This window comes from Tubulanus polymorphus, chromosome 12 (assembly GCF_964204645.1).
Source record: "Tubulanus polymorphus chromosome 12, tnTubPoly1.2, whole genome shotgun sequence".
In the NCBI taxonomy this organism is placed as follows: Eukaryota; Metazoa; Nemertea; class Palaeonemertea; order Tubulaniformes; family Tubulanidae; genus Tubulanus; species Tubulanus polymorphus.
Window position 1 is genome coordinate 8,635,809 of NC_134036.1, and position 27,503 is coordinate 8,663,311.

The window sequence follows — 27,503 nt, forward strand, 5'->3', positions numbered from 1 at the left end:
AAATCGTACGTATTTTTGGTTTTTTCATTCGAAAAATCAAAATATTTTCTGTTTTGAAAAAACGGCGGTGTTTCATGCTTCAGCATGTGGTTTTTTTTTGCACGAGACACGTTTTGTCGGTCAATGCAAAAAAAATATTTTATGATAATATATAACTAATCTACTTCGGTATTCTCAATATGATATACACCACAATGACCAGAGTCAGTGTCATCTGTAAGGTGACGACTACTGCGATATCTATCGGATTACCTCGCCACGCCGCAAGTGGTGACATCGCCAGTGAATGGGCTTTCAGAGCTTGTAAATACAATCTCAATAACAACAACTGCATGTTTACATGTGTAGTGAGCTGAGTAGTCATCGTTTTATTTCCAGTTTATCGAAAAATTATAATAATTAAAGAATTTCAATCGTTACATCCACCGTCGTCGCGTTCGATGTCCACGCATTCTCCCTGCGCCCTGTTTGGCTCGTTATCACTACAGTTGGTGTATATCTGCAAGAAAACACATCGGAGCCATTAATAACGCGATGACGCGAGCGTTTTTGATCCGCGCACGGGATTTGTGCCGGATATGCAGGCCCGGGAAAACCGCTTTCAAACGCTGGTACCACGCAATTGCAGGCAAGGAGAATCCGCCAGGTTCGCTAGTGGTTGCCGCGATTCAATTTCTTATACATTTTTATCGAACTCGAACCAACTTTTCTCGCTAGCAAATCAATTTCCAGCAAAAACATTCCATACACTCATTGGGAATGTCATTCATTTATAACGCATTCCCATTAAGTTTTGATCCTTTCCCAGTTTGTATCAAAGTACCAATTATTTGTCATAGAGTCCTGAAAGGTTGATAATTTTACACATAAATCCATATAAACGTGTCATCTATACCACAAAACACTTTACCGATTTCTTCATGTGTCCCTCCATTTTGAATTTTTGTATTTGTATTACTTTGTACGAATATTACAATGTGACCGGGCCTTGATCATCGTTACGATCCGGCGCCGGTCAGGGAGGGGGGAGGGAAGCCGTAGGTCGGTCGTCCGTCCGTTCGTCAGTGTGCCGGCGGTGCTGGTTCGAAAAACGACAATGTGCTGACCGGGTCTTGATCAGCGTTACGACCCAGCGCAGTGAGGGAGGGATGGAGGCAGTAGGACAGTCGTCCACCCGTTAGTCAGTCTGCCGGCAGTGATGGTTGTTCGAAAAACGACTAAGTGGTGACCGGGCCTTGATCAGTGTTGCGATCCGGCACCGGTCAGGGGGGGGGGGTGGAGGTAGTAGGTGGGTCGTCCACCCGTTAGTCAGTCTGCCTGCAGTGATGGTTGTTCGAAAAACGACTAAGTGCTGACCGGGCCTTGATCAGCGTTACGACCCGGCGCTGGTCAGGGAGGGAGGGAGAGAGGCAGTAGGTCGGTCGTCCGTCCGTTCGTCAGTGTGCCGGCGGTGGTTGTTCGAAAAATGACTAAGTGCTGACCGGGCCTTGATCAGCGTTACGACCCGGCGCAGTGAGGGAGGGAGGGAGGCACTAGGACAGTCGTCCGCCCGTTAGTCAGTGTGCCGGTGGTGGTTGTTCGAAAAACGACTAAGTGCTGACCGGGCCTTGATCAGCGTTATGACCCAGCGCAGTGAGGGAGGGAGGGTGGCAGTAGGACAGTCGTCCACCCGTTAGTCAGTGTGCCGGCAGTGATGGTTGTTCGAAAAACGTACTAAAAATGGAAAATAAAATTAATTTATTTACGGACCAGTTTAAGGAGTTATAGTCAGATTACGTAGGCTATTCGTGAACAAAACGCGGAATTCGCACAGCAGAAACTGCGCACTATATGTTCTTTCATTATCGTCGACAAAGAGGAGCGATATTCGCAAATTGGATTCGGGAGGGGTGTAAACATTAGAGATCGTGGCCATTTTTATCGTAATCAATTTCAGTTGAAGCCGATACCACAATTCTCATTGGTTTGAAAGTCAAACCACGAAGTCCCTATTTGGTAAAACGTTATTAGAAATTTAAAACCGAAAGGAAAAAGTCATGTTAGATTCATTATTAGATACGTAGAGATTTTGTTAGCTGCAACTATTCGTTGAATGAACTGGCGTCCTTGTATGAAAGTTAGAATAAAAATGTATTAAATCATCGGTTTAGCGAGTTTTTAGTATAGAATTCTGTTTTTTTGTTTTGTTTTGCTCTAACAAACGCATTAATTCATCCATGATAATGATAATTATAGAATTCATCTTTATATAGCGCTTAATCTCATAATGACTTAAAGCGCTTACAAAGTAATATACAACATTATCTTCGGATAGAAGAAAGTATTCCATTGAGCTAAAACATTTCAGTTGTTAGTTCCATTAAAGATATGCGTTCTAAGTATTTTCGTAACGATTTGAATGGACTCACTCTCTCGTATATGTTTTTGAGGTAAGTTCCATATCTAAAGTATCTGAAACTACTTTACCGAGTGCCTCAGGCTAAATCAACGGTCCACCTCATTGCAAACAATCACCAGCCATAGAAATGTTTAATCCTCCTACTACAATAATGCGCAATAATCTCTATAAAATCATAATTTTTGAGATAATAGCTCCTAGATTTCATAGGTTTTATTTCAACCGGTGCGACCGTCATATGAACATTTACATCAATTTATGGAGCCGACTTATTCGCCATTTCAAACGTTTTAGATAAAAAGGCCTCTTTACTGGACTGTGTTATATTGATAAAAAATAGAATGAACTTAAATGATCAAGCGTAGCCCATTCATCAAAATTCTTATTACGATTTAATTCAATACTTAACTAACCCTCAAACTAGTGGAACATGTTATTTTTCATAAACACTGTACTTGAATAGCAGGGTGGCGTGGCTTACCTTTAACAATTTTCGACTGGCAATGGTTGATGAAAAATATATAACCCGCTTCCCACGAGCATTGACACTCGTATCCACGGGCGGCTTCCCCGGAAACACTGCAGTCAAATTCACAACCGCAACCTGCGTAAAATTCAACATTCAAATGATTCGTAACTTATTGGAAAGGAAACAATCGGATTTCAGCACCTACATATATATCACGTTCGTAATTATGCGTTTGAAAATGCACTAATAAAATGTCTAACTTTCAATTGGAAATATCTTGCCCGATATGCTGAATACATGTGCAGTGTGGACGATCTATTTTTCAAAACGTGCTGTTATGTGTAATGTCAGCCGGTTTGTAGTTTAGTTTCAATCACCCTCGCTTGCCAGGGTTTCGATTACCACTCGCTGAAGCTTACGCTTATACAAACCCTGGCCGCAAACCCTTTATTGGTTTATTACATCACCCTCGATTTCTTGGGTTCAGCGCCCACTAGTCTATATATCTAGCCAATCAGTTGCATTTTCATCGGCACGACGTCCGCTCTTTAAATACCACGCATCTTATTGGCTAGATATATAGACTGGTGGCCGCCGAGTTGGAACCTGTCCGCCCAAGGAATCGTGGGCGATGTAATAATCAAATGAAAGGTTTGCGGCCAGGGGGTGGCAATAAAACCCTCGCAAGCGAGGCTGATTTTCAAATAAACATACCTCAGTGATGTCCTGAACACGTGTGAACTGAAGACTACAACTACTACTTGGAAAATGGGTTTAATGTCGTGCGTCTGTAGTTCATTTTAGTTTAGGTGAAACGTGAAATTCGGAACGATCGGTTTTTGAAAGTGCGTTGATGAAATGATGATGCGTGGTAGTAGAATAACCACACTCAAACGGGGAGAACAGATAAAATCCCGTTAAATATTTATTCGTTTAATTAACGTTTTGACCTCAAACTAGAGATCATTCTCATACATGATACAATCATTCATCTCACACCCGACGACGATCTCTATTGTGTGATCGAAACGTCGTGTCTGTTCAATTATGTTCGATCGAATGAATTCTCGATTTTAAACCGTATTTTAATCCGTATATAGCAGGTTTCTATATTAACCGATGTCTGGTGTTAGTAGTTTCGCTTTCAATTCAGAATGTGATATTCTTAACTGGCCCATCGTCTAAGCTGAAATCCTGCGAGTGAAAATGAGCGGGAATGCAGGGTTCAATCGGCAGAAATGGCTGTATAGTTGTTATACGTACTATGACACTTGTTTTCGTATAACACGTCATCGCTGTTACAAGCGCTACATTCGTAATCGTTCAGTTTATCCGTACACGTGGTAGCGGATTCAGCACCGCACGGCGCTAACAAACAATCGTCGATATCTGCGAGAAAACAAAAATACGTCATCAAAAGAGGATAAATCCCGTACAATTTATTATATGGCTTCCCCATCACCGGGGAAATCAGGCAAACGAGAGTAGGACAAACTGTACATTCATGTTTTTTTTCTGTGTTGTTAGTTTTTATTTTGTATCCCGTATAACAAAGTATTATCAGTTTTGAATATATCCACGTATTGAAAAGGTTTTTTTGTGATGGCTAGGCTGCTTTATTATTAGTTTAGAGTACCGTACCTAAGTACGGACTGCTTTATTCTTAGTTTAGAGTACCCAAGTATTTACAGAGAAACTTTACAAACTGAATCGCAGTGTTCCATATGTGACCACAATGTGTCGATAGAAAAGGAACTATATGTTCATGGGTCGAAGAAGTAAATTTCTTTCGAATGGAGAGCAACTTTGGAATTTTCCCACAAGTACGTATGTGAAACATTGGGCTTATAAGATAGCGCGGGTGATTCGACACGATTAAGAACCTTTGAAACCTACGATCGACAGTTCTCAAATTTGTGGCCAGCTAGTTACGAGGGGTCCGTAGTTGACGCCGTGGGTTGTCTAGGGCTGTACTGACCGACGAGAGCCCTTTCAATAAGACTCGACGAAGCAATCTGCGATGATGAAAAGACGAAATATTTCCGGGAAGTCGGTCAGATTTTAGTTGCTAAATCGTTATACTGTTTTTGTTATATACAACTCAAAACTACGATTATTCGGCTCAAGTCCATTTTAGCATCAAATAGTTCCAGCAGAGAATTATCACATCGGACAGGTATTTAACATTAATACGCCAGTATTGGACTTAATGAATCTCACCTACATAGCGACATACACACGAACGCACATACCGACAAACCGGTGACTGGTGCCTAGGATCGAGTGGCTGTGTGGTGCGTGGATTACCCTTATAAGAAGTGGCTAGGATCGAGGGAATGGGATTTCGTGTGGATTACCCGTGGCTGAATCGAGGGACTATAGGTACGTCGGTTTGTCGATTTGTCGGTATGTCCGCGCGTAGAAAAAAAAACTCAAAATGCATAGCCAAATTACACCTTTTATACAATGTAACTTCCACGCTATATTGGATTTGAACCGATTAGTCGCAGTTTTACACCGAGTCCTCTCCCCGTAGAACTGGACATACGGAAGATAAGATTAGAAAATAAGACTTGTTTATATGTATCCCCTAATTAAAATGTAATCTAAGTTGCATGAATATATTTTTGTAATGATGGCAATTCAAAAGTGTAAATGTTGTTTTTAGGGTAGACTGACGGCGTGTCTCTGACAGCGTTCTTCTGCTCGCTCTCTCGCTCATTAATTCATTCGGTCATTCATTAATATACTAATCCAGTCAATATAGTATCGAGGTAGCACAGAATAAAGGATTCGCATATTAAGACACAACGAAAATTTCCTCATTTTTAATTTGAAATTTGTTATGACCTTGACCTTGAATCAATTAACCTTGACCGTGAATCAATTTAGGAATGCTATACCGGCAACGCATATCGGAATATATGAATTTTGAAGCTAAGATTGTATTTTCATCACGATCAAAAGCACTTTCTCAACTTACCGACACATTTCCCATCAACGAATTCATATCCGGAATCGCAGTCGGAGTCAATGATTTCTATTTGAAAACAAAAACATCAAATGAGATGAACCGTTGAAATAATGATTTGTGTATCATTTCTAGTTCACTTGCTGCGGTTAATCGATCGTTGGATTTTCGAATTGCACTCTTTCCAGTCGTTTTCGTCGACTATACGTCGTAGAAAATACAATGAATAAACGCTAGGAATTTGGCAATTAATTTGCAAATAACAACATATAAACTCACCCCCCCCCCCCCTTAATACCTTACAGTCATGCTCTGTATGATAATAGAAAACAAATAAAAGATGGAAAGACAATTTAAAATTTTGTAGTGGGTCACTTTTTAAGGGCTAAAACAAATGTCGATATATGATATGTAATTTTGTTTCGACTTAAAATTAAATTCTATTTTTAACTACTGACATTGTGGCTCAACTTCGTTTTCTGGTTAAGAGGTTCAGGCGGCGAATAACAGTACAGATTTATACGCAAATGGCATTGTCGAAAAAAATATCCTTCTGCAATCCGACAATCAGAAACATTGTCGAAGAAATTTCTTTCGACAATCCGACAATCAGGAGCAGCCTCAAAGAAATTCCGGCTGAAATGTCCTTATATGAACCAGAAGTGGATGGGATCGAGTCGCTGCTGGTTTGCGTGGATTACCTTTACAAAAAGTGGCTGGGATCGATGGCTGGTCGTTTGTATGGATTACCTATATAAGTGGCTGGGATCGAGGGACTGTGCGCTTGCGTAGATAACTCCTATATAAAAGTAGCTGGGATCGAACGACTGGGTGTTTGCGAAGATTACCATTGTACAAAGTGGCTGGGATCTAAAGACTGTATGTCGAGATGTCGATATGTGACAAAAGACGATTGACGCGCATTTCACTTTTTAATTTTCATTAGGGACCTATTATTACGAGGACTGCATTTGCGGTTTTTTGGGGAAACTATGGTAAATAAACTCAAATAGTCACATTAAGAAATTAATATTTATTATGGGATTGTCGGATTGTCGATGGAAATTTTCTCGACATTGCTTGGTTTCTGATTTTCGGATTGTCGAAGGAGATTTTTTCGACAATGCTTCCAATTTTCGCATTGTCGAAGGAATTTTTTTCGACAATGCTTCCGATTTTCGCATTGTCGAAGGAATTTTTTTCGACAATGCTTCTGATTGTCGAAGGAAGGTCTCCGGATATTGGACAAAAAACGCATTAAGCAGTTTGTCCCTACGACCTCGGCACTATTCAACCAGGAAACGAAGACAAAGCACGCAGCTCTTGTCAGCTGCGGATAGTTTATATCAATTTGTTATTTTTAAAGTTTATATCCGTTTGATAACGGTCGACTGAAACTGGCACTCATATAATACTTACCGATACACTTTCTGTTTGCCAAGATAAATCCCGCATCGCAAGAAGTGCACGTAAAATCGTTGATCTGATCGGTACATTGACCTTGATTACCGCACGGATTACCCTCACAGTCATCGACGCTGTCAACTAAATAGTTAAAAACAGATTGAAAGTCTATTGGAATTCATAGAGGATTGCACTTGTGGACATCATCCCTCGAATCAAAGTGCCCCGCACGATGAGCCGAGACCACTCCTGATTATTTTATATTTTAAAACAAACCCTCGTTAATTCGTTCTTTTGTTGTGCTGATCAGACTACACTGCTCTCTATGCTAGATATGCATTGCAGTGTGAATCGTTCGCATAGGCTACAGGAAGGCCACGGCTGCGGTCAGAACCAAAACACTAAGCTCTGTGGAACAGTAACCTCTCTTATTTAAAAAAAAAATTACCCCCATAAGGATTGAACATGAAAGTCATGATTGACACATGCAAGTCACATATAGAAAATCAGACATGATGAGATCCGAGAGTTTTTAGTGGATTTTTATGAAATATGAGGGGTTACTGTGCCACAGAGCTTACTGCTTTGGCTCTGACCGCAGCCGAGGTCCATTGTATGACACGCGGATGTCCACTCAATTCAAGTTGAAATGAACGTTAAATAAACGATTACGTATACTGACCTTTCAAATAAATGCGACCATCATTTGGGAAACAACCTTTCGGGAAACTCTCTAGATTTTTTGGCTGAACAATAGCATTGTCGTTATGAAACTCCAGTCCGTCAACGCAAGATATTTCACTACGCCGTTCATGCCATTTGTTCTAAAATGTATCGGGGTAAAATAAGTTGAACAAGGAACGAAATTCTTAATACGGACTTTTCTAAATTTACATGGTGGTGCATGTCAACAGTATCGAAATAAAACGTCAGTACGTATACTTCTTACCATGACCATCGAATCCAGTCTGTTCTCGGCGCCTTTACCAGAGAAACACATAACAAACCCAAACTTAATTGACTTGGCAGTCCATGGGGCACAGCTGTGCATCCGCGTCTCCACAAGGTTGTTTTGAAGCTGTTCACAGACTGTGGACCTTAATGGCAACTGCTAGATTCTGAGCATTCTTTATGATTTTTCGTAAAGAGTTCAGACTTACTCATTATCGTATAGAATTAGAATACGCACGCTTTAATTACGGCGATGCGCAGTTTGCCAGAATCATTTGTAGTTTCTTGGGAAACTTTAACTAGGCCACAAGCGAGGCACGCTTTTCATATACATGTACGTGACTAGATCAATACGGTCACACATTTAAAACATCGAGTCTTTAACGCGCGCGTGTGTGAAGCATGAATATACGTAACGAAGCATGTGTTTTTTCCGAAAAGAGTTGTACATGTAGTTCCAACATTAAATAAATGAGTAAATCAACAAATAAGCTATGTTTTCCGACGAAATTCAAAAGGGTAAGAGATTGTATTACTGCATTGAATATTTTGAAAGTTCCGTAGAGAAACTATACATCTTTCGCAACTTACATTGGAAACAAGTGTCATATATGATAGCAAACGTGAACTTCGCTAATGCGAAAGTCCATAAAAATCAAATATAATCAAATATAAAAGCCAATATTACTAGATATTAGGCCGGGCTTTCGAAAGGGTGCGTACGTAGGTCAAAATGTCACTGCGACGGAACTGTCGCTAGCAGTTGCAGAGGATCACATCACCACAATTCATCGGCAGTCGCCCCTTACGTAGGTTTATCGAAAACTAAAATATAACTTGTAACGCACTGATAACGGGTTTTCTGCGTATTATCATCATTTTGATAATTTGAATGACCTCGATTAATGACAATGGAAAAGTCACATGGAAATAATGGCCGGAATAAAGTTACGATGTTAGTGTGTGTTTATCGTGGATCTATCTAAGAACTGATGCGATCACACGGAGACGATTTTGTCCGCGCCTTATTACAGAGCGCGCTCACACGCAAACCAGTCACTCGAAACTAAACAATGCTAAAGCAAAGCTAAATCTGACTACGTCCTGGTTCGACGTGTTGATCAGGCCAAACATGCACCGGACCATCTGGCATCCGTGTGAATACAGTTGTTCGGGGCCAGAATTTTCCCCTGGCCGACTACGACGAGGCTTATGATTGGCGCCAGACCTACCACCGGGACCAAGTGTGATTCTCGTGACGTGAAATCAAACGAAATCAATGAAAATTGCACGTATATACAATACCTTTGACTCATCGATTACAAATCCAGTACCATACAAATCTATTTTGAATTTGTTTTCGCTATCAGAGGTGATACTCTTAAATTGGACAATACCGAGTGGCGGTGGTCGTTTACCCTCCGTTCTTGCGAAGTTCATATCCATCAAATCTATACTGTCATCCTAGAGGAAATCATGAAGCGTGTACATATATTAGGACGAAGAAGTGAATAGCGGGCACTGACCGGTGATCGAACCTGGGCCTCGTACATAAAAAATAAGCGTGCTAATCAGTAGACCGATAGCGCATAGAGACCACTCTAGGTCAGTGATTTTACAGCTTGATGTCGTATTTTGCGTAACGGAATGTACTTTATAAAGGCGACAATTGAAATACAATATATTACGTATAAGGTATTAATCTGTCATCAAAAACACGATAGGCTCTGCTGTTTTAGCTGGGGACTACTATACAACGAGACGAGTAGTACTTTTAATGTTTAAGGTTTCGCTACAAATGTATAGAAACTTCAGCAGGTGAATGGGTAGAGTAGAGTCGATGGTAAAACAACAGTATTTATAGGCAAACTGACACTGATTACAGAGAACTGAGTGAGAAGGAAGATTACAAATATATTGATGAGTGACGTGATAATTAATTACTAAGTGAGTGAGTAGATATATAATTGATTACAGAAAATAAACTAGAATAAATCAAAGAGAAATGAATCTAAGTAAAACTAAATCAAAGTAAAATAAGCAGAGAGTAACTAAGAGCAACGAATGACAAAAATGGAAGTCCGAGGGATAAATCCAGATTTCATAACAAACGGAATCACCGCGTTGAATTACAGTTTTTGTTCCATGATTTCGCACGAATGTTCATTTTATGGTTGATTATTTTCGATATTCCCATCGATGTGTTGGCCACTTTAGAAAGGCAAATACTGGTCTCTTTCGTGCGTGACATTTATTGATCTCCCGATCATATCTACTGGTAGCTCATTAAATGAAAGAGGTGTAAGGGACACTTTGGAGCTACTGTCTGTCACACCTGCTCTCCGTGCGACGGTTTGGTCCGTAATTTCGTTAATAATCAATTGATTTGTGAATACTATCTATCAATTTGTTCAGTTTGATATGTGCATTCAGAAATAAATTATGAATTGGCATAAATTTGTTCGTGTTTTCATCTATCGGCAATTTTTTACCGAGCATTACGCGAGCGTATGCTGAGTTCACTATCGCTGATACATGAAAACAAAAACAACTTTAGTAAAAATCTTTTATTTCTGAATGCAAATTCCTTACTGAACAAATAGTTGCGTAACATAGGTATGTAAACCGATTATTAACGAAAGTACGGACCAAACGTCGCACGGAGAGCATGAGTGACAAACTGTAATAAAGCCCCATCGTTTACCATTCTGAGAGATTTTAGTGGTCAGTTGAAAAAGCTTTCTTGTTTTCGCTGATTAAGCGTACATTTTTGGGTGGCCCAATTATTTCTCATTTTCATCAACTAACTATCATGCTAATTGAATTCACATTCCAGTAAAGCTGTAATATTTCAGTTGATTCAGAGGTCGCGAATTTTGTGGAATGCACTCTGTATATCTGCATTTAGTCTTTCGATTTCAAAATTATTTCACTCCCGGCAGGTGTGGTGGGTGGGTGGACATAAAAATGAAAACAAATCAAATCGGAGATAACTTTACCTTGATGTTGTATCGAACTTTAGAGTATAAACTGGTCCCAGCGAATCCATTATCTCGAACTGCAGTACGAATCAACAAGCTATAATTATTCTCATCTCCGCTTTCTAGAGTTAAATACTCGACTGGTACCGCTCCCAGTTCGGCCATGAATTTACAGTAAACCTTCATGAATTTGCCGGAGCTCCTCAGAATGTAGTAATCGCCGTCGGTGCTGCTGCCCGTTCTTTTCAAATTCAGACACGAAGTCGGCGCTGGATTGCTGCTACTCGTCATTTCGTCCGACGGATAATCGACTATTATTTGTATAGGAATGTACCTGTTACAAACAATGATAAGCAATGAACTCTCGTATGGCATAATTGGAAATGGAAACAGGGCAGGGACGGACACAGAGAGACGGAGATAATCAGGGACAGAGACAGAAACATAGACAGAGACAGAGACACAGAGACAGAGACAGTGAAGACAGAGAATACAGAGACAGAGAATAACGGGGACGGGGACGGGGACGGAGACCGAGACAGAGACAGATACACAGAGACAGAGACAGGGACACAGAGACAGAGAATACAGAGACGGAGAATAACGGGGACGGGGACGGAGACCGAGACAGAGACAGATACACAGAGACAGAGACAGGGACAGGGATTTGGACATAAATATGGGCATGGACATGGATAGAGACAGAGACAGGGACAGGGACATGGACATGAACAGGGACAGGAACAGGGACAGAGATATGGGCAGAGACAGGGACAGAGACATAGACAGAGACAGGGACATGGACAGGGACAGAGGCAGGGACAGTGACAGGGACAGAGACAGGGACAGGGTGAAGACGTAAGTTGTGTACCTGCTGACTGGTAAAATACCAGATGATATCGATCCGCCTACGTATGCACGAATAGTTTCACCACTCAATAACCTCCAATCAGACTTTGTTACAGTTTGGAATTTCGGAAAAAAACTAGTCGCTTCCGCGTTAGGATTACCGCCATCAGGAACACGCCAAAACTATTTGAAAAATTTCATATCGTTAGACATTCGTTAATATATTGAGGCTCAAACTTACATATTTATTATCACAATATACAGGATAATGGATTGACTTCTCATTCGGAGATTGTTGGCACAGTTTCAAAGAATTGGAAGAACCGACCCATTGCGTTAACAACCCGTTCAAACTAATTATGTACTATTTTCAGCACATCTCCCAGGAGTTTTGAAGGAGTTTTGTTTAAAGAGGCGAGTTTCTAACGCTCTTAATCAGCAATATTTGGCTCGGCTTTGGCAACAATTTATATTAACAATTTATATATACTAATTTATGTATGGTATGGTATGGTATGGTATGGTGTGTGGTGTGGTGTGGTGTTGCGTGGCGTGGCATGGCATGGCGTGGCGTGGCGTGGCGTGGCGTGGCGTGGCGTGGCGTGTTGTGGTGTGGTATACGGTATGGTATATGGCATGGCATGGTACTAATGGTGCTAATCCCCGTTCCACTCACACTCGCATACACACACCAATCACATCGCTAGTTTACCAGGCAAAAGAGATTAGATTAGATCTGAAACGATCGGCGTTTAACGTTTCTATTGCTATGTACACTTACTACGTCTTTGAATTCAAATCCCGTGCCGATCAAGTCCACGTTTAAAGAGCCAGCCAGAATATACTTTCCTCTGCAACCCCAGCCTAAGCCGTAGTCGTAGTCCTTTTTCGTATAAGGTATCGTGCCTGCTGTAATTTCTCTGTACGTACCGTCCCCGGCGTCGATTACCAAGTTGCCCTATACATATAGACAAACAAACAAGAAGCATCTTTCATTCCGCTCGTTATTTCGTTTAATTCGTATTTATTTGTTAAAATAATGGGGAGGTACAACGCAAAGTTTTCCCGCCAGATGGCGTGACGTTTACTCAGCCTTTCGTTGTCAAAATCAGTTCATTTTCGATGAACTTCAAACTGAATTTTAGGCTCCCGAATCCACGCATTACCATTCAAGCCAACAAATATACTTTAAATTCATTTTTCTACTTAGATAGGTGTAGTTTCCATAACATTTGATGTATTTAAGAGAAAAGTTCATTCGGTTTTCATTGAAATGTAGAAGAAATTGGAGTAACTACTAGCGAACCTGGTGGATCCTTGCTTGCCACAGCAGCGTTGTAGGTACCCATCATACCCGGGTGATACGCTGATATGACGGATAATGATATAGATGTTACTAATTCAGTGTAGAGGACAATGAACGGTCCCACGATTGATGAAACAAGAGTTAGATAAGTTTTTCTAGCTATATTCAGATATACGGTACCGTAGTAAACCCAGACGATAAACTTAAAATACCATCGACTGCCTTTGGTGGCAGATTCTGGCCAAGTATAAAACACACAAGAAACCAAGTTCAGTGCAGTGCGCCGATATATCGCCTGCTTCCTGCGTCCGTTTAAAAAAGCAAAACAAAGAGAACATTTTGGCACGCTTCTGCGTGGTAATATTCGTGTTTGTGCAGCGCAAAAATCGACGCAGAAATGAAGGATATACTTTGTTTTGCGCTGAATATGGTTTTCTAGATGTTTGGCCCGAATCGGCTATACCACAACTGCGAGATCGTCATTATAAGATTAGAATATACGTATCAGTCGAACCCGACATGGTTGTAATATGATCCCGAAAGGAACAAGGTCTTTGTGCTGCCCGGCCTTCCAAACTAGCGTAACCGCACGCATCAATACGCCCCAATATGAAAACTCGATCAGAATGCAGTTCATCTTCGATCTACTGCGCTCAACATAAAGCAGCTTTATTCAACAAACCGTTTCTTACAAGCGCTCCAATTATTTGGCAAAACACCTCCTCCTCTATTAGAAATGCAAACAACATAGGTAGTTTTGTTATATTGATTAAAAAACAGTTCATATATTAACGATCATATGAATAATTTCTGAAAAACTTGGAAGGAATTAATATTTCAATTAATTGATAATGCTCATTTCACGTTCATCATCATTTCACCTCATTTCACCACATTCCATTTGTAATTCCCTATTTTCATATCATGGGTTCATCGCCCCTTTTGAGCACAGCCTTTATATTAAGGACGCATCCCGGCACTGTAACTTTTGAAATTTATTACTAAAAATATATAATATATGTTAATTAATTCTGTAAGTATATACTTGTTATTGCAGCGCAAAATAAACATATATTCAATTCAATATTCAACGACTAAGAAGTTGATCCAAACCGTCGATGCAAGATTTTTCATTTCGCATCATTTGAGAAACTACAGATATAAATATTTCGGTTTGATCGGATATTACGCTTAAAGGCAAGCTGTATAACACTGGCGGCCAAATGGACAAGTTCCATTGGTCGTCTGGTTGCTTTCTATGTTCAAGACACTTGGTTCGATCCCCGGTGAGTGCGCGTAATTTCGTGGTCACTTCTATTCTCACTACGTGGCGCTGCGGACAGACGGTAAGAAATCAGTTTGGCTTTGGTTTTCCTCGCTGTCGGGCGTGCTTGTGCGGTTGTGTTGGTTCACAACTTGGCCTTGAGCTGTGACCATGTACTTTTGTTGATCTGTGTGTCCTCTTTTGTGCAGTTTGGAGTCAGTCGTCCGGGGTATTCCACTGTGTGTGGAATAGGGGGTAGTCCACTGTGTGTGGTCGGATCCAATGTGTTTGGATAGATTTTTGAAGCCCACTGTGCGCGGGCGTCCAATGTGTTTGGACCAAATTTCTAGCGATCCAATGTGTTTGGATAGATTTTTGAAGCCCACTTTGTGCGGGCGTCCAATGTGTTTGGACCAATTTCTGAGCGATCCAATGTGTTTTGATAGATTTTGAAAGCCCACCGCGCGCGGGCGTCCAATGTGTTTGGACCAAATTTTTAGCGATCCAATGTGTTTGGATAGATTTTTGAAGCCCACTTTGTGCGGGCGTCTAATGTGTTTGGACCAATTTCTGAGCGATCCAATGTGTTTTGATAGATTTTGAAAGCCCACTGTGCCCCGGCGTCCAATGTGTTTGGACCAAATTTTTAGCGATGCAATGTGTTTGGAGGGAATTTGAAGCCCACTGTGTGCGGGCGTCCAATGTGTTTGGACAAACTTGCTGTAGCCACTGGGTGTGGATATGAAGCTGTGTGCGTCACAGTACTGTGCGTCTCTTTGCCTGCTGGATGCGGGATGGAGGTCTGCCCCGGAGTGTGAGAGAAAAGAATGCAAGAATCGATACGTTTACGAATAAAGAGTGATAATTAATGAATGAATTTTTAGGGCAGGGAAAACTCGAGCGGTCAGGGTTGTTGGATTTATGTGAGATTTATCGGTCAGGGAGTTCGCCTCTTATATCGGTTTTCTGATTTAGTTTGCTCCGTTTGACGTGTGACAAATACCTTACATTTTGCAGTTTTACGCGAGCACTCAGATCTTAGCATTTTCATATTTATTGTTTACGCAGCTTCGTGTTGCGTTTGCCCTTGTATTCCACGGGTTTTGCTTGTTGGTCAATTTGTCTTTTACCGTTTTCCGAGGTGGAAATGAAATTGCAAAAGATTTGGCGTCTGAAACCTGTCGATTGTTTACGCTGGTAATAAAGTTAGGTCGTCGATCAGTTTCAATGTGTTGTTCATATTGCGTCCTGTTTTCAATTCTCTAGCCGTTGTTAGGCTTCGGTCATGTTGGCTGGGGGGTTGGTTTAGTATACTCCTTTTAGTTGCCTTGGGATACGGTACGATCTGCTTTGAAGGTGTGGATGCTATTCTCGACGATTGTGGTTACTGTTGGGTAACTATTGAGGGGTTGCTTTTCCTTCCCTATGGTTATGTTACCGCGGTTGATGATGCTTACAAACCATTGTACGTGTACATTTGAGCGACTAGGGAGGTTCAGTCCCGTAAGGCTTTGTTCGGTGCGTCGCTTGGGTTGTACCGGTTTTTCCCCATATCTGTATATTTCGGTGGTATGTCCGCACAACAGGGAGTGAGAATATTATACTATAATCGATGAATCGTCACTTGCCACAAGCGGAATCTTCGATCGCAAGTTGCACATCGAATCGAGACTGCTCTTAAGTTGTTCGAAATAAAACTAACTTATTTCAAAGTCTAATGTTTGCTGATCGAGCCTCGTTGTAAATGTATCGCCGGCGAGACTATGACTGGTTCACGCGAGTTTTCTGCAGTGCGCACTATACGGAGTGTCGTAAAAAAGAATTACATTTGAGATTACATTACAAGATTACATTTGTCTACTGAATGGTTGCTTTCATTAGTATCATTAGTATCTTCTATATAGTGTTCTATTTGATCGTACGCATAGATATTTCAATGTCTGTTTTAAATTCACCGTTGATCTCAACGATGAAGTTTGGTTGAATGAGTGAATACAAATATAAGCGCATTGTATGGTTATGAAGGATCCATGCAGCTTACCTCGCTGTCCGGTAGGAAAACACGAAGTTTGCGCCATTCGGCTTCGTAATTGTTCGGCGCATCGCAGCCGACTTTAACGAAATTTTGCTCCGGCTGGACGTTCAAATATTCTTTCGGGCTTTCCGTGTTCATATCTTTGCAGTAAACGTGGGTGCTTTTTTCGCGGCCGTCGTGTTGAAACTTCACCAAGTAGGTGCCGTCGTAGTTTACAGAATTCTCTCTTTTATATCTCAAACACGGCGACTTGATAGGATTGCAGTGCACAGCTGGATGTAATACAAGTTATTATATATTATGACGACATACGCTGCCCCCGTTCCTTTTAGATTAAATCGTAGATATACAGAGGTTGTCTCTGAAAATGTGTCACCCAAGCCTTAAGGTTAGTTTTTCATTAACTATGATTTTAGTTATCATTTTTGGGGGTAAGGTTGGTAGAATGATGTGTCAAATTAATTAAACATTGAGCTTAACTGCAATGGTAAAATGGTGATGATATTGAACAAGTCCCAGAGAAGCTTAATTAGTAATGAGGCCCAACAATTTTATCAAGTAGAAATCGGCTTCAGTTGATTTAATTATCTGGTTTCGAATTATGTGAAGTGGCAACAGAACAATTATCAATAAACGTATATAATGTTATAATCATTATTTGTTGTATTTTGTTCTACTCCATTTTAAGGACCATACAAAAACATGGTATGTGCAGCCATGCATGACTTATTTATTGCAGTTAAACATTCCATCCTAGAGTCAACCAACATCCAGGTCTACCAACTTAACCACCCAAAAATATATCTCAATTATAGTTAATGAATGATTTATCATTAAGCTACGGAAATACAATTTTTGAGACACCCTGTAGAATAAAAGCGTTTTATTCCATTTTAGCTCTTAACGTTTCGGCCTTCAAGCCTTAATCGTTTATGGTGGGATTCGGGCCGCAATGATAAACAAGAATACATAATACGTAACTGATCATAATCATATGTTATTGAATATTCATACTTTATATTTGTATATTTGAAAAATACGTGGAATTCATTATACCAGAGAAAAAAAAACTAAAGCGTTCCATTACCTACACATTCCGAACAATATTCCCAACGTGTCTCCGGATCAGTGGTATAACACCAGGCTCCGAGCCCCTCCCGGTAAGGATTCCTGCAATAGTTCGACGCGGTTTCCTTGTCTACCAGACTATCGTAAACACGATGTTTGTGGGGTGATTGTGAATTCCAAGCCTGACACGTTTTCCCGGACCACGTTTGACTCGCAGTTCCCTTGTAGTCGCCAGCCATTTCGCCGAGGCTACATTCTAAATAAAAAGAAGTATCGAATCGAAACTACTGACCATAACATTGTTCCTGCGTACGACGTTCCTTGTCGCTATTTAGGTAACGATCAGAGACAAGTTTTATGTAGATTTGCTCTAAGATAATCACAGGAAACATTGTTAAACCAAGACGTTACTAAAAGCCTAGGGCCCTGATTTAACGACTGGTACCGTATTAATTTTCCGAACACAATTGAAAGTGAATCGCGTTAGCCCCCGGGTTAAAGTTAATAAATACCAGTTAGTTAGCACCAACTAGCCGTAGGGTTACATTGATTATCGAACTATAAAACCGAACTTACCCGCCTGCTAGCTTTTGAAGCTAGGGTTATTAGATTCAGCCCCCGGTTTCAAAGTTGATTAAGAAATCACAGTCTATAATACCGCCCTTAGACGATCATACAATTATAATAAAGAAGTTTCCAGTTTCTAGGCGCCATTTCGTGGCCATCCCACGAGGTCCCCATTGTTGCGATAATTTGCGCTCATTTCTAAAACATAAGTTTTGATTTAATGCCATGTAGCTCTGCAGTCCCTTGCTTGATTAACTTCATTTATAGACCATTCTAAGGAAATGAAATGCGGATATTTACTGGTGATTCTTGGATTTTTTGAATGCAACAATCGAGAGCAGTGACGGTGTAAAACCAAGGACCGCATATTTTAACCACGCGTCGAAAAATTGCGATTTTCATAGATTTTGAAATATCTAAGTGGTTAATAAAGCTAGATTTTCCATCGTTATTGTGGTTATGGAGCGTAATTTACAATTTCTGCGTTGAAATTTCTTAGATGTAAAATGGCGCCTAGAAAGTTCACAGAAAGTTCATAAACTCAAAAAAGTGCATCCTTTAATGCCCAGTGTTCCATATATGACATCAATTTGTTGATTGAAAGCGTACAAGCTACGTTCTGGCCATGGGTCGTATATGACCCTTTGGGTCGTAGTGGTAAATTTACTTTCATGGAGCGCCACCTGGTGAGTTTTCTACCAACCGACAGGGCTCATATATGGAACATTGGGCTTTTAAGGTAGCATAGGTGCTATAAAACACAGCTGTCTCACCCACCATCAACAGTTCTTAAATTCATGACCAGCTACTAAGGAGGGTTCATATTTGACCCGCGGGGCATGTATACTTTAGATACAGTAGTATTGTATTTATTTATTACTCATCACAGTTGGACAAACTGGTCTAAATCTAAATCACCACGATTTATCAGATGGTAGTCTATTGAAGAAAGCGTAATAAGTATCGAAAAAGGATAGGTTATAAATTACACGAAGAAGGTTCAATTCCTGGTCAACTACGATTCGACAGCCCCGAGAAGAAACGTTCTTCTTTCAGGTTTTTCAATAAAAGGATATCCAAATTTGTTTATATTGATGCAATGAGCTTTTATCTAGTTGATTAGTGTATCTGTTTAAAAAAGACAAATTATCGATCATATTTTGAATATTCATCGTTACATTTGATTATATATTGAGTAATAAGTTCGATCAATTCTACCTGGAAACCAAAGCGTTCGATCTGTTACTTATACAACGATGTAGGCAATAATCGACCGGTCGAAATTCCAGTGCCAAAAATCCACCAAATTTGATTTCACAACAAAATCTGACAAAATATATCAATATTATTAAGTTGAAAAAATCTTTTTCGTGAATGCAAAATTATATGGCGTCGGTCATTATATTCATCTCGGATAATCTGTGAATTGATACAAGCTACATACGACATATTTTTTTTTTACCTGCTAAGCGCCACACAGGGCATTATAGGTGGGTTCGATGTTTCTTTTGCCCAATGGGGGAGAGACCAGAGAAGAACCTTCGACCAAGAAACTCTGTCGCCACCAGGGTTTGACCCCATAAAGCCTGGATTGACGAGACCAGCGACCGGCGACTTAACCCACTCGGCCACTGCGCCTCTCTCGACATAACGACAAAACGACATAATTCTGTGACTTTAGGCAAGTAACGTTCAAGCTACATGCATTAAGAATGATATTATCGTAAGTTTGAAAAAAGAAATAAACGTTTAAAGTAACGATAGAATATCTGTATACAAATGTATTCCTAAATCTTGACGTATAACGTATTATCTACGTAGTTTTTCACTCTAGTTTGATTGAAAACTGAATTTGGAGGATTTGTACCAAGTGGACTGGGGTGGGGGTATTTACCGGGGGATTTTAATTTGTCGGATTGTTACCTGTTACCCATTCACAATCGGAACACGGTTCCGTAGTTGCCGTATTAGCGATAAAACACCAGGCTCCGAGCGGTCCTTTGTCAGGGTTCCTGCAATAATTCGACGCAGTTTCCTTGTCTTCCAGCATGTCGTAATAGCCTTCCATGAGAGGTTGTCCATATTTCCAGGGATGACACGTTTTACCAGACCGCGTTCGATTCACAGTTCCTCTGTAATCATTACCATAAGCGGGGATACTACTGCAGTCTAAAATAAAAAGAAATATCCAATATAGTGGGAAGGACGTAGGGACGGAGGGAGGGAGGGAAGGAGGGAGGGAAGGAGGGAGGGAGGGAGGGAGGGAGGCAGGCAGGGAGGCAGGGAGGGAGGCAGGCAGGGAGGCAGGCAGGGAGAAAGGGAGGGAGGATGGGAGGAAGGAAGGGAGGGAGAAAGGGAGGGAGGGAGGATGGGAGGGAGGAAGGGAGGGAGAAAGGGGAGGAAGGGAAGATATCTTGTTTGAATTCAGTGCTTTACTGAGGTCATTGAACACTAACTGATATTTGACAAGACGATTAGAATTCAAATCTGTAGATCATTCTTACCGGCACTCAGGAAATAAACCAGTAACAAAACGAACGAATATCTCATGTAAGTCATCTAGAATTAGATAAACATTATACGTACATTTGTGAGGTGATAAGTTCAGCATTTTATCGAGATTGGTTAATAGTTTATAGATTTCAGACAGATCGTTGTAGTTTCTAGATTTGCGATATCGAACTAATAAATAATCATGATCTTTTTGGTTTCTAGATCCCCAATATATAAGACTTATATATACGACATATTATATATATTCCGAATAATTTATTCCGATTTAATGTTTACGAGACAGATCTCTGAAGTTTCTAGAGCCCCGAAGTCGGACTGAGATCTACGAGGCAAATCGCTTTAGCTTCTACATCCCCGACATCAGACCAATATCGACGATGAAAGTGTTAATTATGATAATCGACACCTTGTATTGTCAGTTGCTTTCAACATAATTGCCGAGTAACACCGACTAAGACCGGATAGCCAGCATTAGCGAAAAACGGGGTGTCACATAAATAATCGCAAAACATCTTCTCTTGTCGACACTTACGAGAATAATGAAATATGATCGCATATTCGCTCTATTCGAAAACAAAACAAAAACCTCTAATATGGGAACTCTTTCTTTTCAACATTTCAATGGATTTTCGATCATTATACTCTCTTCCGAGGATCTATCACGTCTATTCCTTCGATCATTCTGAGATACCAAATTCCTTTCACTAGAAAAGCATTCCGAATTAACGCTTTAATTATCAACACGCCAAGAATAAACGCGAAATAAATATTACGCATATAGGACAAGCTGTATAACCACTAGCCTATATCCATTTCCCCAGTGACATCAACTCCCCCTATGTAGAGGCTACTCGTCCACTATGGAGTATTAGGAGGAAATGACTTTTCGCGGACGAATGGGCACGGAGGCAAGACAGATACATATAGGGAGGGTGGGAGGGAGCAAAAAAGCGGATCGCAAGTCAACAGGGGAGGGGAAACGTGAGGGTCCATCCAGCCACAATACGGACTCGTCGTCCACCGAGTCTTCAGGCAAACTGCGTAGTGTCAGATTATTACACCGGTGGTGCTGATGTCACTGAGAAACTTGGCCACTTATAGACAACAAGCTCGAGGGATTGTTCAGTTCGTCACAGAAGCACTTGAAACTGAAGAAAAATCAATTGCCTACATGCGGGAAAATGGACTTTTAGCAAGTTCCAAAAATTGCCAAGTGAATATATTAAAAAACAAATTGCATTTCTATTTTTCTTTAGTCAATTCCAGTTCTCTGATATCAGTTTCAACACGGTTAAGCCTTCAAAATCACAGTAGATTCATTATTTATTTTCAGCACTGTCAACGTGAGATGCGCCTCCAAAAAAAAAAAACAAACGTGGGGACGGCGAAATATGGCATTGTTACGTGGATACGCGACGGCTCTTTTTTTTCAAAATCAAAAATGAAACTTTCGCAGCTGATGCTTACAGTTTACTGTTTCGGTTTAGATTTGCAACAGTTTGAAGTCATGACATTGCAACCGGATACTACAACTATTATGGAATGTTACAGATTGTTACAAGACGTCATGTCTACGGCATTAGTTCAAGCGCCTTTGAAATTCTCCGAACTTGCCACTGATATGGGTGTGGTCGAAATCTACGAGAGTAAAATTTGGCTAAAAAGCCAAATATCATAGAGGTAGAAGCAGGCAAAATACATGGGTTTTTGGACTTTGTGAGCGGGGAACAAGATACGTTCATCTGGAAGTTGTTTCGAGACATGACATCCCAACATTAATACCAACAATTGAAAAGACCGTTCCAAAAGGTGCAACTATTTTCTCGGACCAATGGTCTTCTTATCATTGTTTAACAGAAAGGGGATACAAACATGACACTTTTAACCATTCGAATGAATTCAAATCCAAAACGGGCGTCTGTACCAATAGTATTGAAGGGTCCTTAGTGAAACACAAAATATAAGAAAGAAAGGGGGTAGTGGCAACAATGCTTCCATTTTATTTAGACGAATTTATGTATAGACATCGGTATGGTCATTCAAATGGGGACGTTTTCTATGTACTAATATCTGATATCACCAAGCAGTATAACTTTTCATAAAAGATTCTGAAATTCTGACTGTGAATAAAATAATTGTTCGATGTTTCCAGGATTACTTATCGTTGTCTTCGTGTTTCCATATGAATTTTCATAAAAGGTTTCTACATATATAGTTATACCCATATAAATAGGGTATGGCCAATTCTCTGTGTACAGTAACAGGTTGTCTTCTAGTAAGAAACTTGACCAGAAATGTGTAGAACAAGTCTACCAAACAACCTACAGATTGAAGTTACCATGGCAAGAAGTTTTCAAAAAGGATATGGCAACATGGCTTCAAACGTTTGAAGAAGTGCACAACATCCCACGAGACATAGTTTCAGCTTGCCTTCTGGCTTTATGTGGGAGCATGGCAAGCCCAACGACGAAAATATGCGCTGGACAAATAAATACCACGTTAAATAACTACTTCGTAACTATGTGCGACCCCGGCGGTGGTAAACATTCCAGCACTCATCGATGTCAATTCCCTGAGAGCAGCCTTGTCTCTACTAAATGTAATGAATCAACAAAAGATTTTGTTCATTTCCGTAAGTATTTCCACTCACTGCTAATAATTATTGGCCAAATTTATTGGTCTTAATTATTGTCAATGGCTATGCCTCTCATAATAATCGTTTACTTTTATTTCATTATGTCATGAAATACATTAATATAATTTTCTACTATATATTCTTATCGTTTAGGCCGCCACAGCGACATCATGTGATCAAGGAAAATCGTCATGCCGTATTCCACCAATTAAGTCTTTTAGAGGTCGCATTCTAAGGACTATATGCTACTAACCAGGCCCTTTAGTCGACAGCCGCCAAATACAGCGACATACAAAAGGCTCTCTAGTTCAACAAATTATAGGTACGCTATGCTCACTTCAAATTAATAACATGTTATTTTACATTTTACAACAATCGCAATTAATCTACGCTATCCACATTATTATGTTGACCACAGTATCGTTATTTCGGCGTTTATTTCAATTTCAGTTGAACTACAAGCACAAGCGAGTGCGGGAATCGGTAAGTATACCGACCGCAAAATGCGCAAGGCTACTCGACACATTGTCTATAAACCGGCACCAGAGACAATGGCACCTGATGCGACGCAGCTTAAAACCCTTTCCGTGCTGACTAATTAATACCCAATAGTGCTGGAGAAAATGTGAAAATTTGGGAAAATTCCACCCTAGTGTGTTAAATAACGGGAATACCGCAATAGTGCGTCTACACCGTGGTGCGGTGTATCGTTAGGTACTAATATTTCACTATGTTTGACGGGTGCTGAAATCTTTGTATAGAGATAAAAACTAAAAACTAAATACATCAATACACCGCAGTGCGTTGTACTAGCAAAATCCATACACTGCACTGCGGTGTAGACGCACTGAAAGGGTTTTTGAAGTGCCGGAATAAATCAGGACACTTATACCGCGAAATCTGGGATACCACCGGGGTGTCTGACCAACTAATAGACTTATGCATAGCTGAACATCCTTACATAGAGCTTCTGAGAGACATACTGACTCAGGCAGCGTAAACTGAGGCCGAAACTGATAACAACGATGACGATGATAACTAAATTTTATTGTGTCATAATTTCTTATAGAAAACCTAATACATTAATACGTTGTTTATTTACTTCTCTTGTTTGTATGTGTTTTGTGGTCACCCGTCAACCTGTCAACCCACGATCCTTGTACATAAATTGGCTACAACATTGCATCGTGTTATCCGTCGATCTTCAACCAGCGGGTGAAATATGCACTCTATCATCTCTCCAATGGGCCAACCAACAAACAACCAACAGTAGTCAACTGTCACTAGTCGTCGGTCAACCTGTACAAGAACTGTTCCTTCACTGCGCATTAATACCAAATTATCAATGTATTCATGCGCCAATGTATTAATGCGCTGATACATTAACCGCACAACTTATTAACTCTACGCCAAGGCACTATACTATGCTATATCCGACTTGGGCCCATCTGAGCTCCGACGAAGATGTACGTTTTGACGAAGTGAAAGACCAAGAATGGGGAATCCGCTGGCAATCTTAACAAATATAGGGGATATTTGCAAAATCACATGGATTTTCGTGCAGAAAGTACGTACTATAAACATTAACCCCCCCCCCCCTTGGAAAGGTATGTACGCTTTGATGTTTTTTCCACAATGGCTATAGGCCTACTTTTTATTCTCCTATCTTCGTTTGAACTACCACTTTCATCGTCATCGTCAAGTTTGCGTCCAAAAACTCTACAAGGTCCACGTGATTAAAACACTATTTTCTACACCCCTTATATTATCTGCGCTATTCTATGAAATAAGTGTTGAATTGAAGTAACATTAAATAATAAAAATGATTATAGTAATTTGCATAGCACAGTTTTCCAAGTAAAAAAATCAAAGGCGCTTTTCCAGAAGATTGGTTAAAATGAGCACAGAACAGTTTGTTTTTTATGAAAATATTGAACTCAGTAAGTGACATATTAAACAGAGTTTGCCGATAGTCGATGCGATATTGATAACAATGACAACAGTGCTACCAGCTGGCGACATCAATGACATAACATTAATAATGCAAGTTTTTAAGACTATCACAAAACAGGCCATCCGAACCTACTTCTGACACTTCATCTTTTGCACGTCGAGCTTTCCGACGTCTAGCTGTTTGAATAAATCAAACCTGCACAATTTGTGTCATCTCAATCTGGAGCAACATTTGGCCACGTATATTTCGTCATTTCAAATTATTATTTTCGAAATATACAAAGATTGTCTACCGACCCAATTTTAACATTTTGGTGAAATAACCTTTTTCAAAAATATATACGCAACTGAGCGACATCAAAACTCTCCATTCTAATAGATATGTGTTTCTTTTTAGTAAAATCGTGTGATGTCGGCACCGAAATCGACATCACAAAAAAATGGTTTATTACATCGGATTAAACAATTTGTTTCCGGAAGTGGTACATTTGTGCTCAGAGAACTTTGCTAATCAGACATTGATGGCGACCTTGGATTGTAAAATTCCAGGAATTGTGTGCGATCTATATTCTATAGGCCTATTCAAGATTTCGATGTTTTTATTTTCATAAACAGTTTCCAAGTTTGAAATATGTTCAAAATGTAGTATCTTATAGTGTAGTGTACAGAAAAAAATCCTCAACCATTTATAACTGTGCTAGCTCCTAATCATATTTTTCAATGGAAATTTGGTCCTGTAAAAATTATTTACGGTTACCAACCCATTGTCCCATTTTTCTATAAAGAGAAAAGAATCCTACCTACATAGAGATTTTGAGAAATATTATTTTTCGATGTGACCTAAAGGACATCTCAAAAGCAACTGTTGTGCGACTAGTTTTTCCCAGAGGGGCGCCTTTAAACTGTTAAATAATCTCTATGCGCCATAAAACAATTCTTCGTTATAATTAAAAAAAATTGTTATCATAATTATTATTGAAATTATTATCATCAAGCGAAATGTTAACAAGTAACAATAATAACAATATCTTCAAGACCGATAGAGCTTACCTTTAACCCGATCTTAACAAGTCGATATACTGAAGATGAAATAAATCTCGAAGCAAATTTGGGCGCCTTTGAGTGACTACCTCGAAAGGTGCCTACCAATGACAACTTCGAAAGCTGACGCATTAATTCCATTCACTGGGAACTAATCGTTACTTTCAACTCGAAGCGAAGTTTAGAATTCGCTCAATTCACGCAGAAGCATCTTCAATAATATCATTGATCGGCAATTTCTGATAGTTCTCCAAAGGTTCATCGAGCAATCTTTTCTAGTTCACCTGGTAACAGCTGATACGAGATCATCACAGTTTCGATTAGTCAATTCTGTTGTTTCATACACATATAAATTGTGTTAATACAACTTGAATACAATTGTAATTTCAATTGGCTTCTTTTTTCAAAATTTATTAGAAAATATCTATATTCATTCATTTCCAATTCGATTAAAAACTCGATTGAAAATGTTTATAATAATGATGATAATATTTATTTCGCCATGCACATATGCAGTATAAATGATGTATAGATTATAAACAATTCTTTGATCGGCAATATCTGATATCTAGAAGTTCATCGAGCAATCTGTTCCACTTCTATAAGTTTCCATAAGTTCACCTCCAGTTCTCCTGGTAACAGCTGATACGAGATAACCACAGTTTTGATTACCTAGTCAATTATGTTGTTTCATATACATGTGATCAATTGCCTCTAAAGATGACTTCTCCAAAAAATAAGCTAACAACTAGGCAATCTCATGGGATCTGCTGACAACTATACTGGTGGCTGCCAAAATTCGAACTCTCTCCCTCTCTACTCTCTCCCTCTACCAAGTTTCAACCACGTGATCTCTCCCTACCAAATTTAGTATGGTTTCTACAGAATCTGCAGCCGCCATCAACCACTCTCCGACTAGAAATATATTTCCAACCACCAACACTGCATACCAAGTTTCTGAATCATGTTTTCTGAACTATTCCTTTAGACTAAGCTATTTACATTTCCTGTTTGCTTCGTTAAAACCAACTCTTCACGTTAAATCATTATTTTTATTTGTTTCCCCGGACGTTATTAATATTCATATCATTATTTGA

General features: G+C 39.9%; 2 protein-coding genes across 3 annotated transcripts in view; one reads left to right on the forward strand and one right to left on the reverse strand.

Moving 5' to 3' along the window:
- Positions 1-23,021, forward strand: part of LOC141914079 (uncharacterized) — a 58,022-nt gene extending 35,001 nt beyond the window's left edge. The window contains exons 4-5 of one of the 2 annotated variants that reach the window (XM_074805355.1): positions 12,398-12,437; positions 22,111-23,021. In XM_074805355.1, the coding sequence (XP_074661456.1) occupies positions 12,398-12,437; positions 22,111-22,455 (385 nt within the window). In that variant the 3' untranslated portion in view covers positions 22,456-23,021. The remainder of the gene's footprint in view (positions 1-12,397; positions 12,438-22,110) is intronic. The other variant, XR_012620691.1, reaches the window with a different exon arrangement.
- LOC141914146 (uncharacterized) lies at positions 428-11,502 on the reverse strand. Its single transcript, XM_074805413.1, has 8 exons — positions 11,193-11,502; positions 9,499-9,657; positions 7,925-8,066; positions 7,258-7,383; positions 5,851-5,907; positions 4,131-4,256; positions 2,880-3,002; positions 428-499 (listed from the first exon to the last, which is right to left on the reverse strand). Exons 1-8 carry the CDS (start codon positions 11,463-11,465, stop codon positions 483-485), a joined length of 1,023 nt encoding a protein of 340 aa, XP_074661514.1. The 5' UTR covers positions 11,466-11,502; the 3' UTR covers positions 428-482.
- Positions 23,022-27,503: the final 4,482 nt, after the last annotated feature.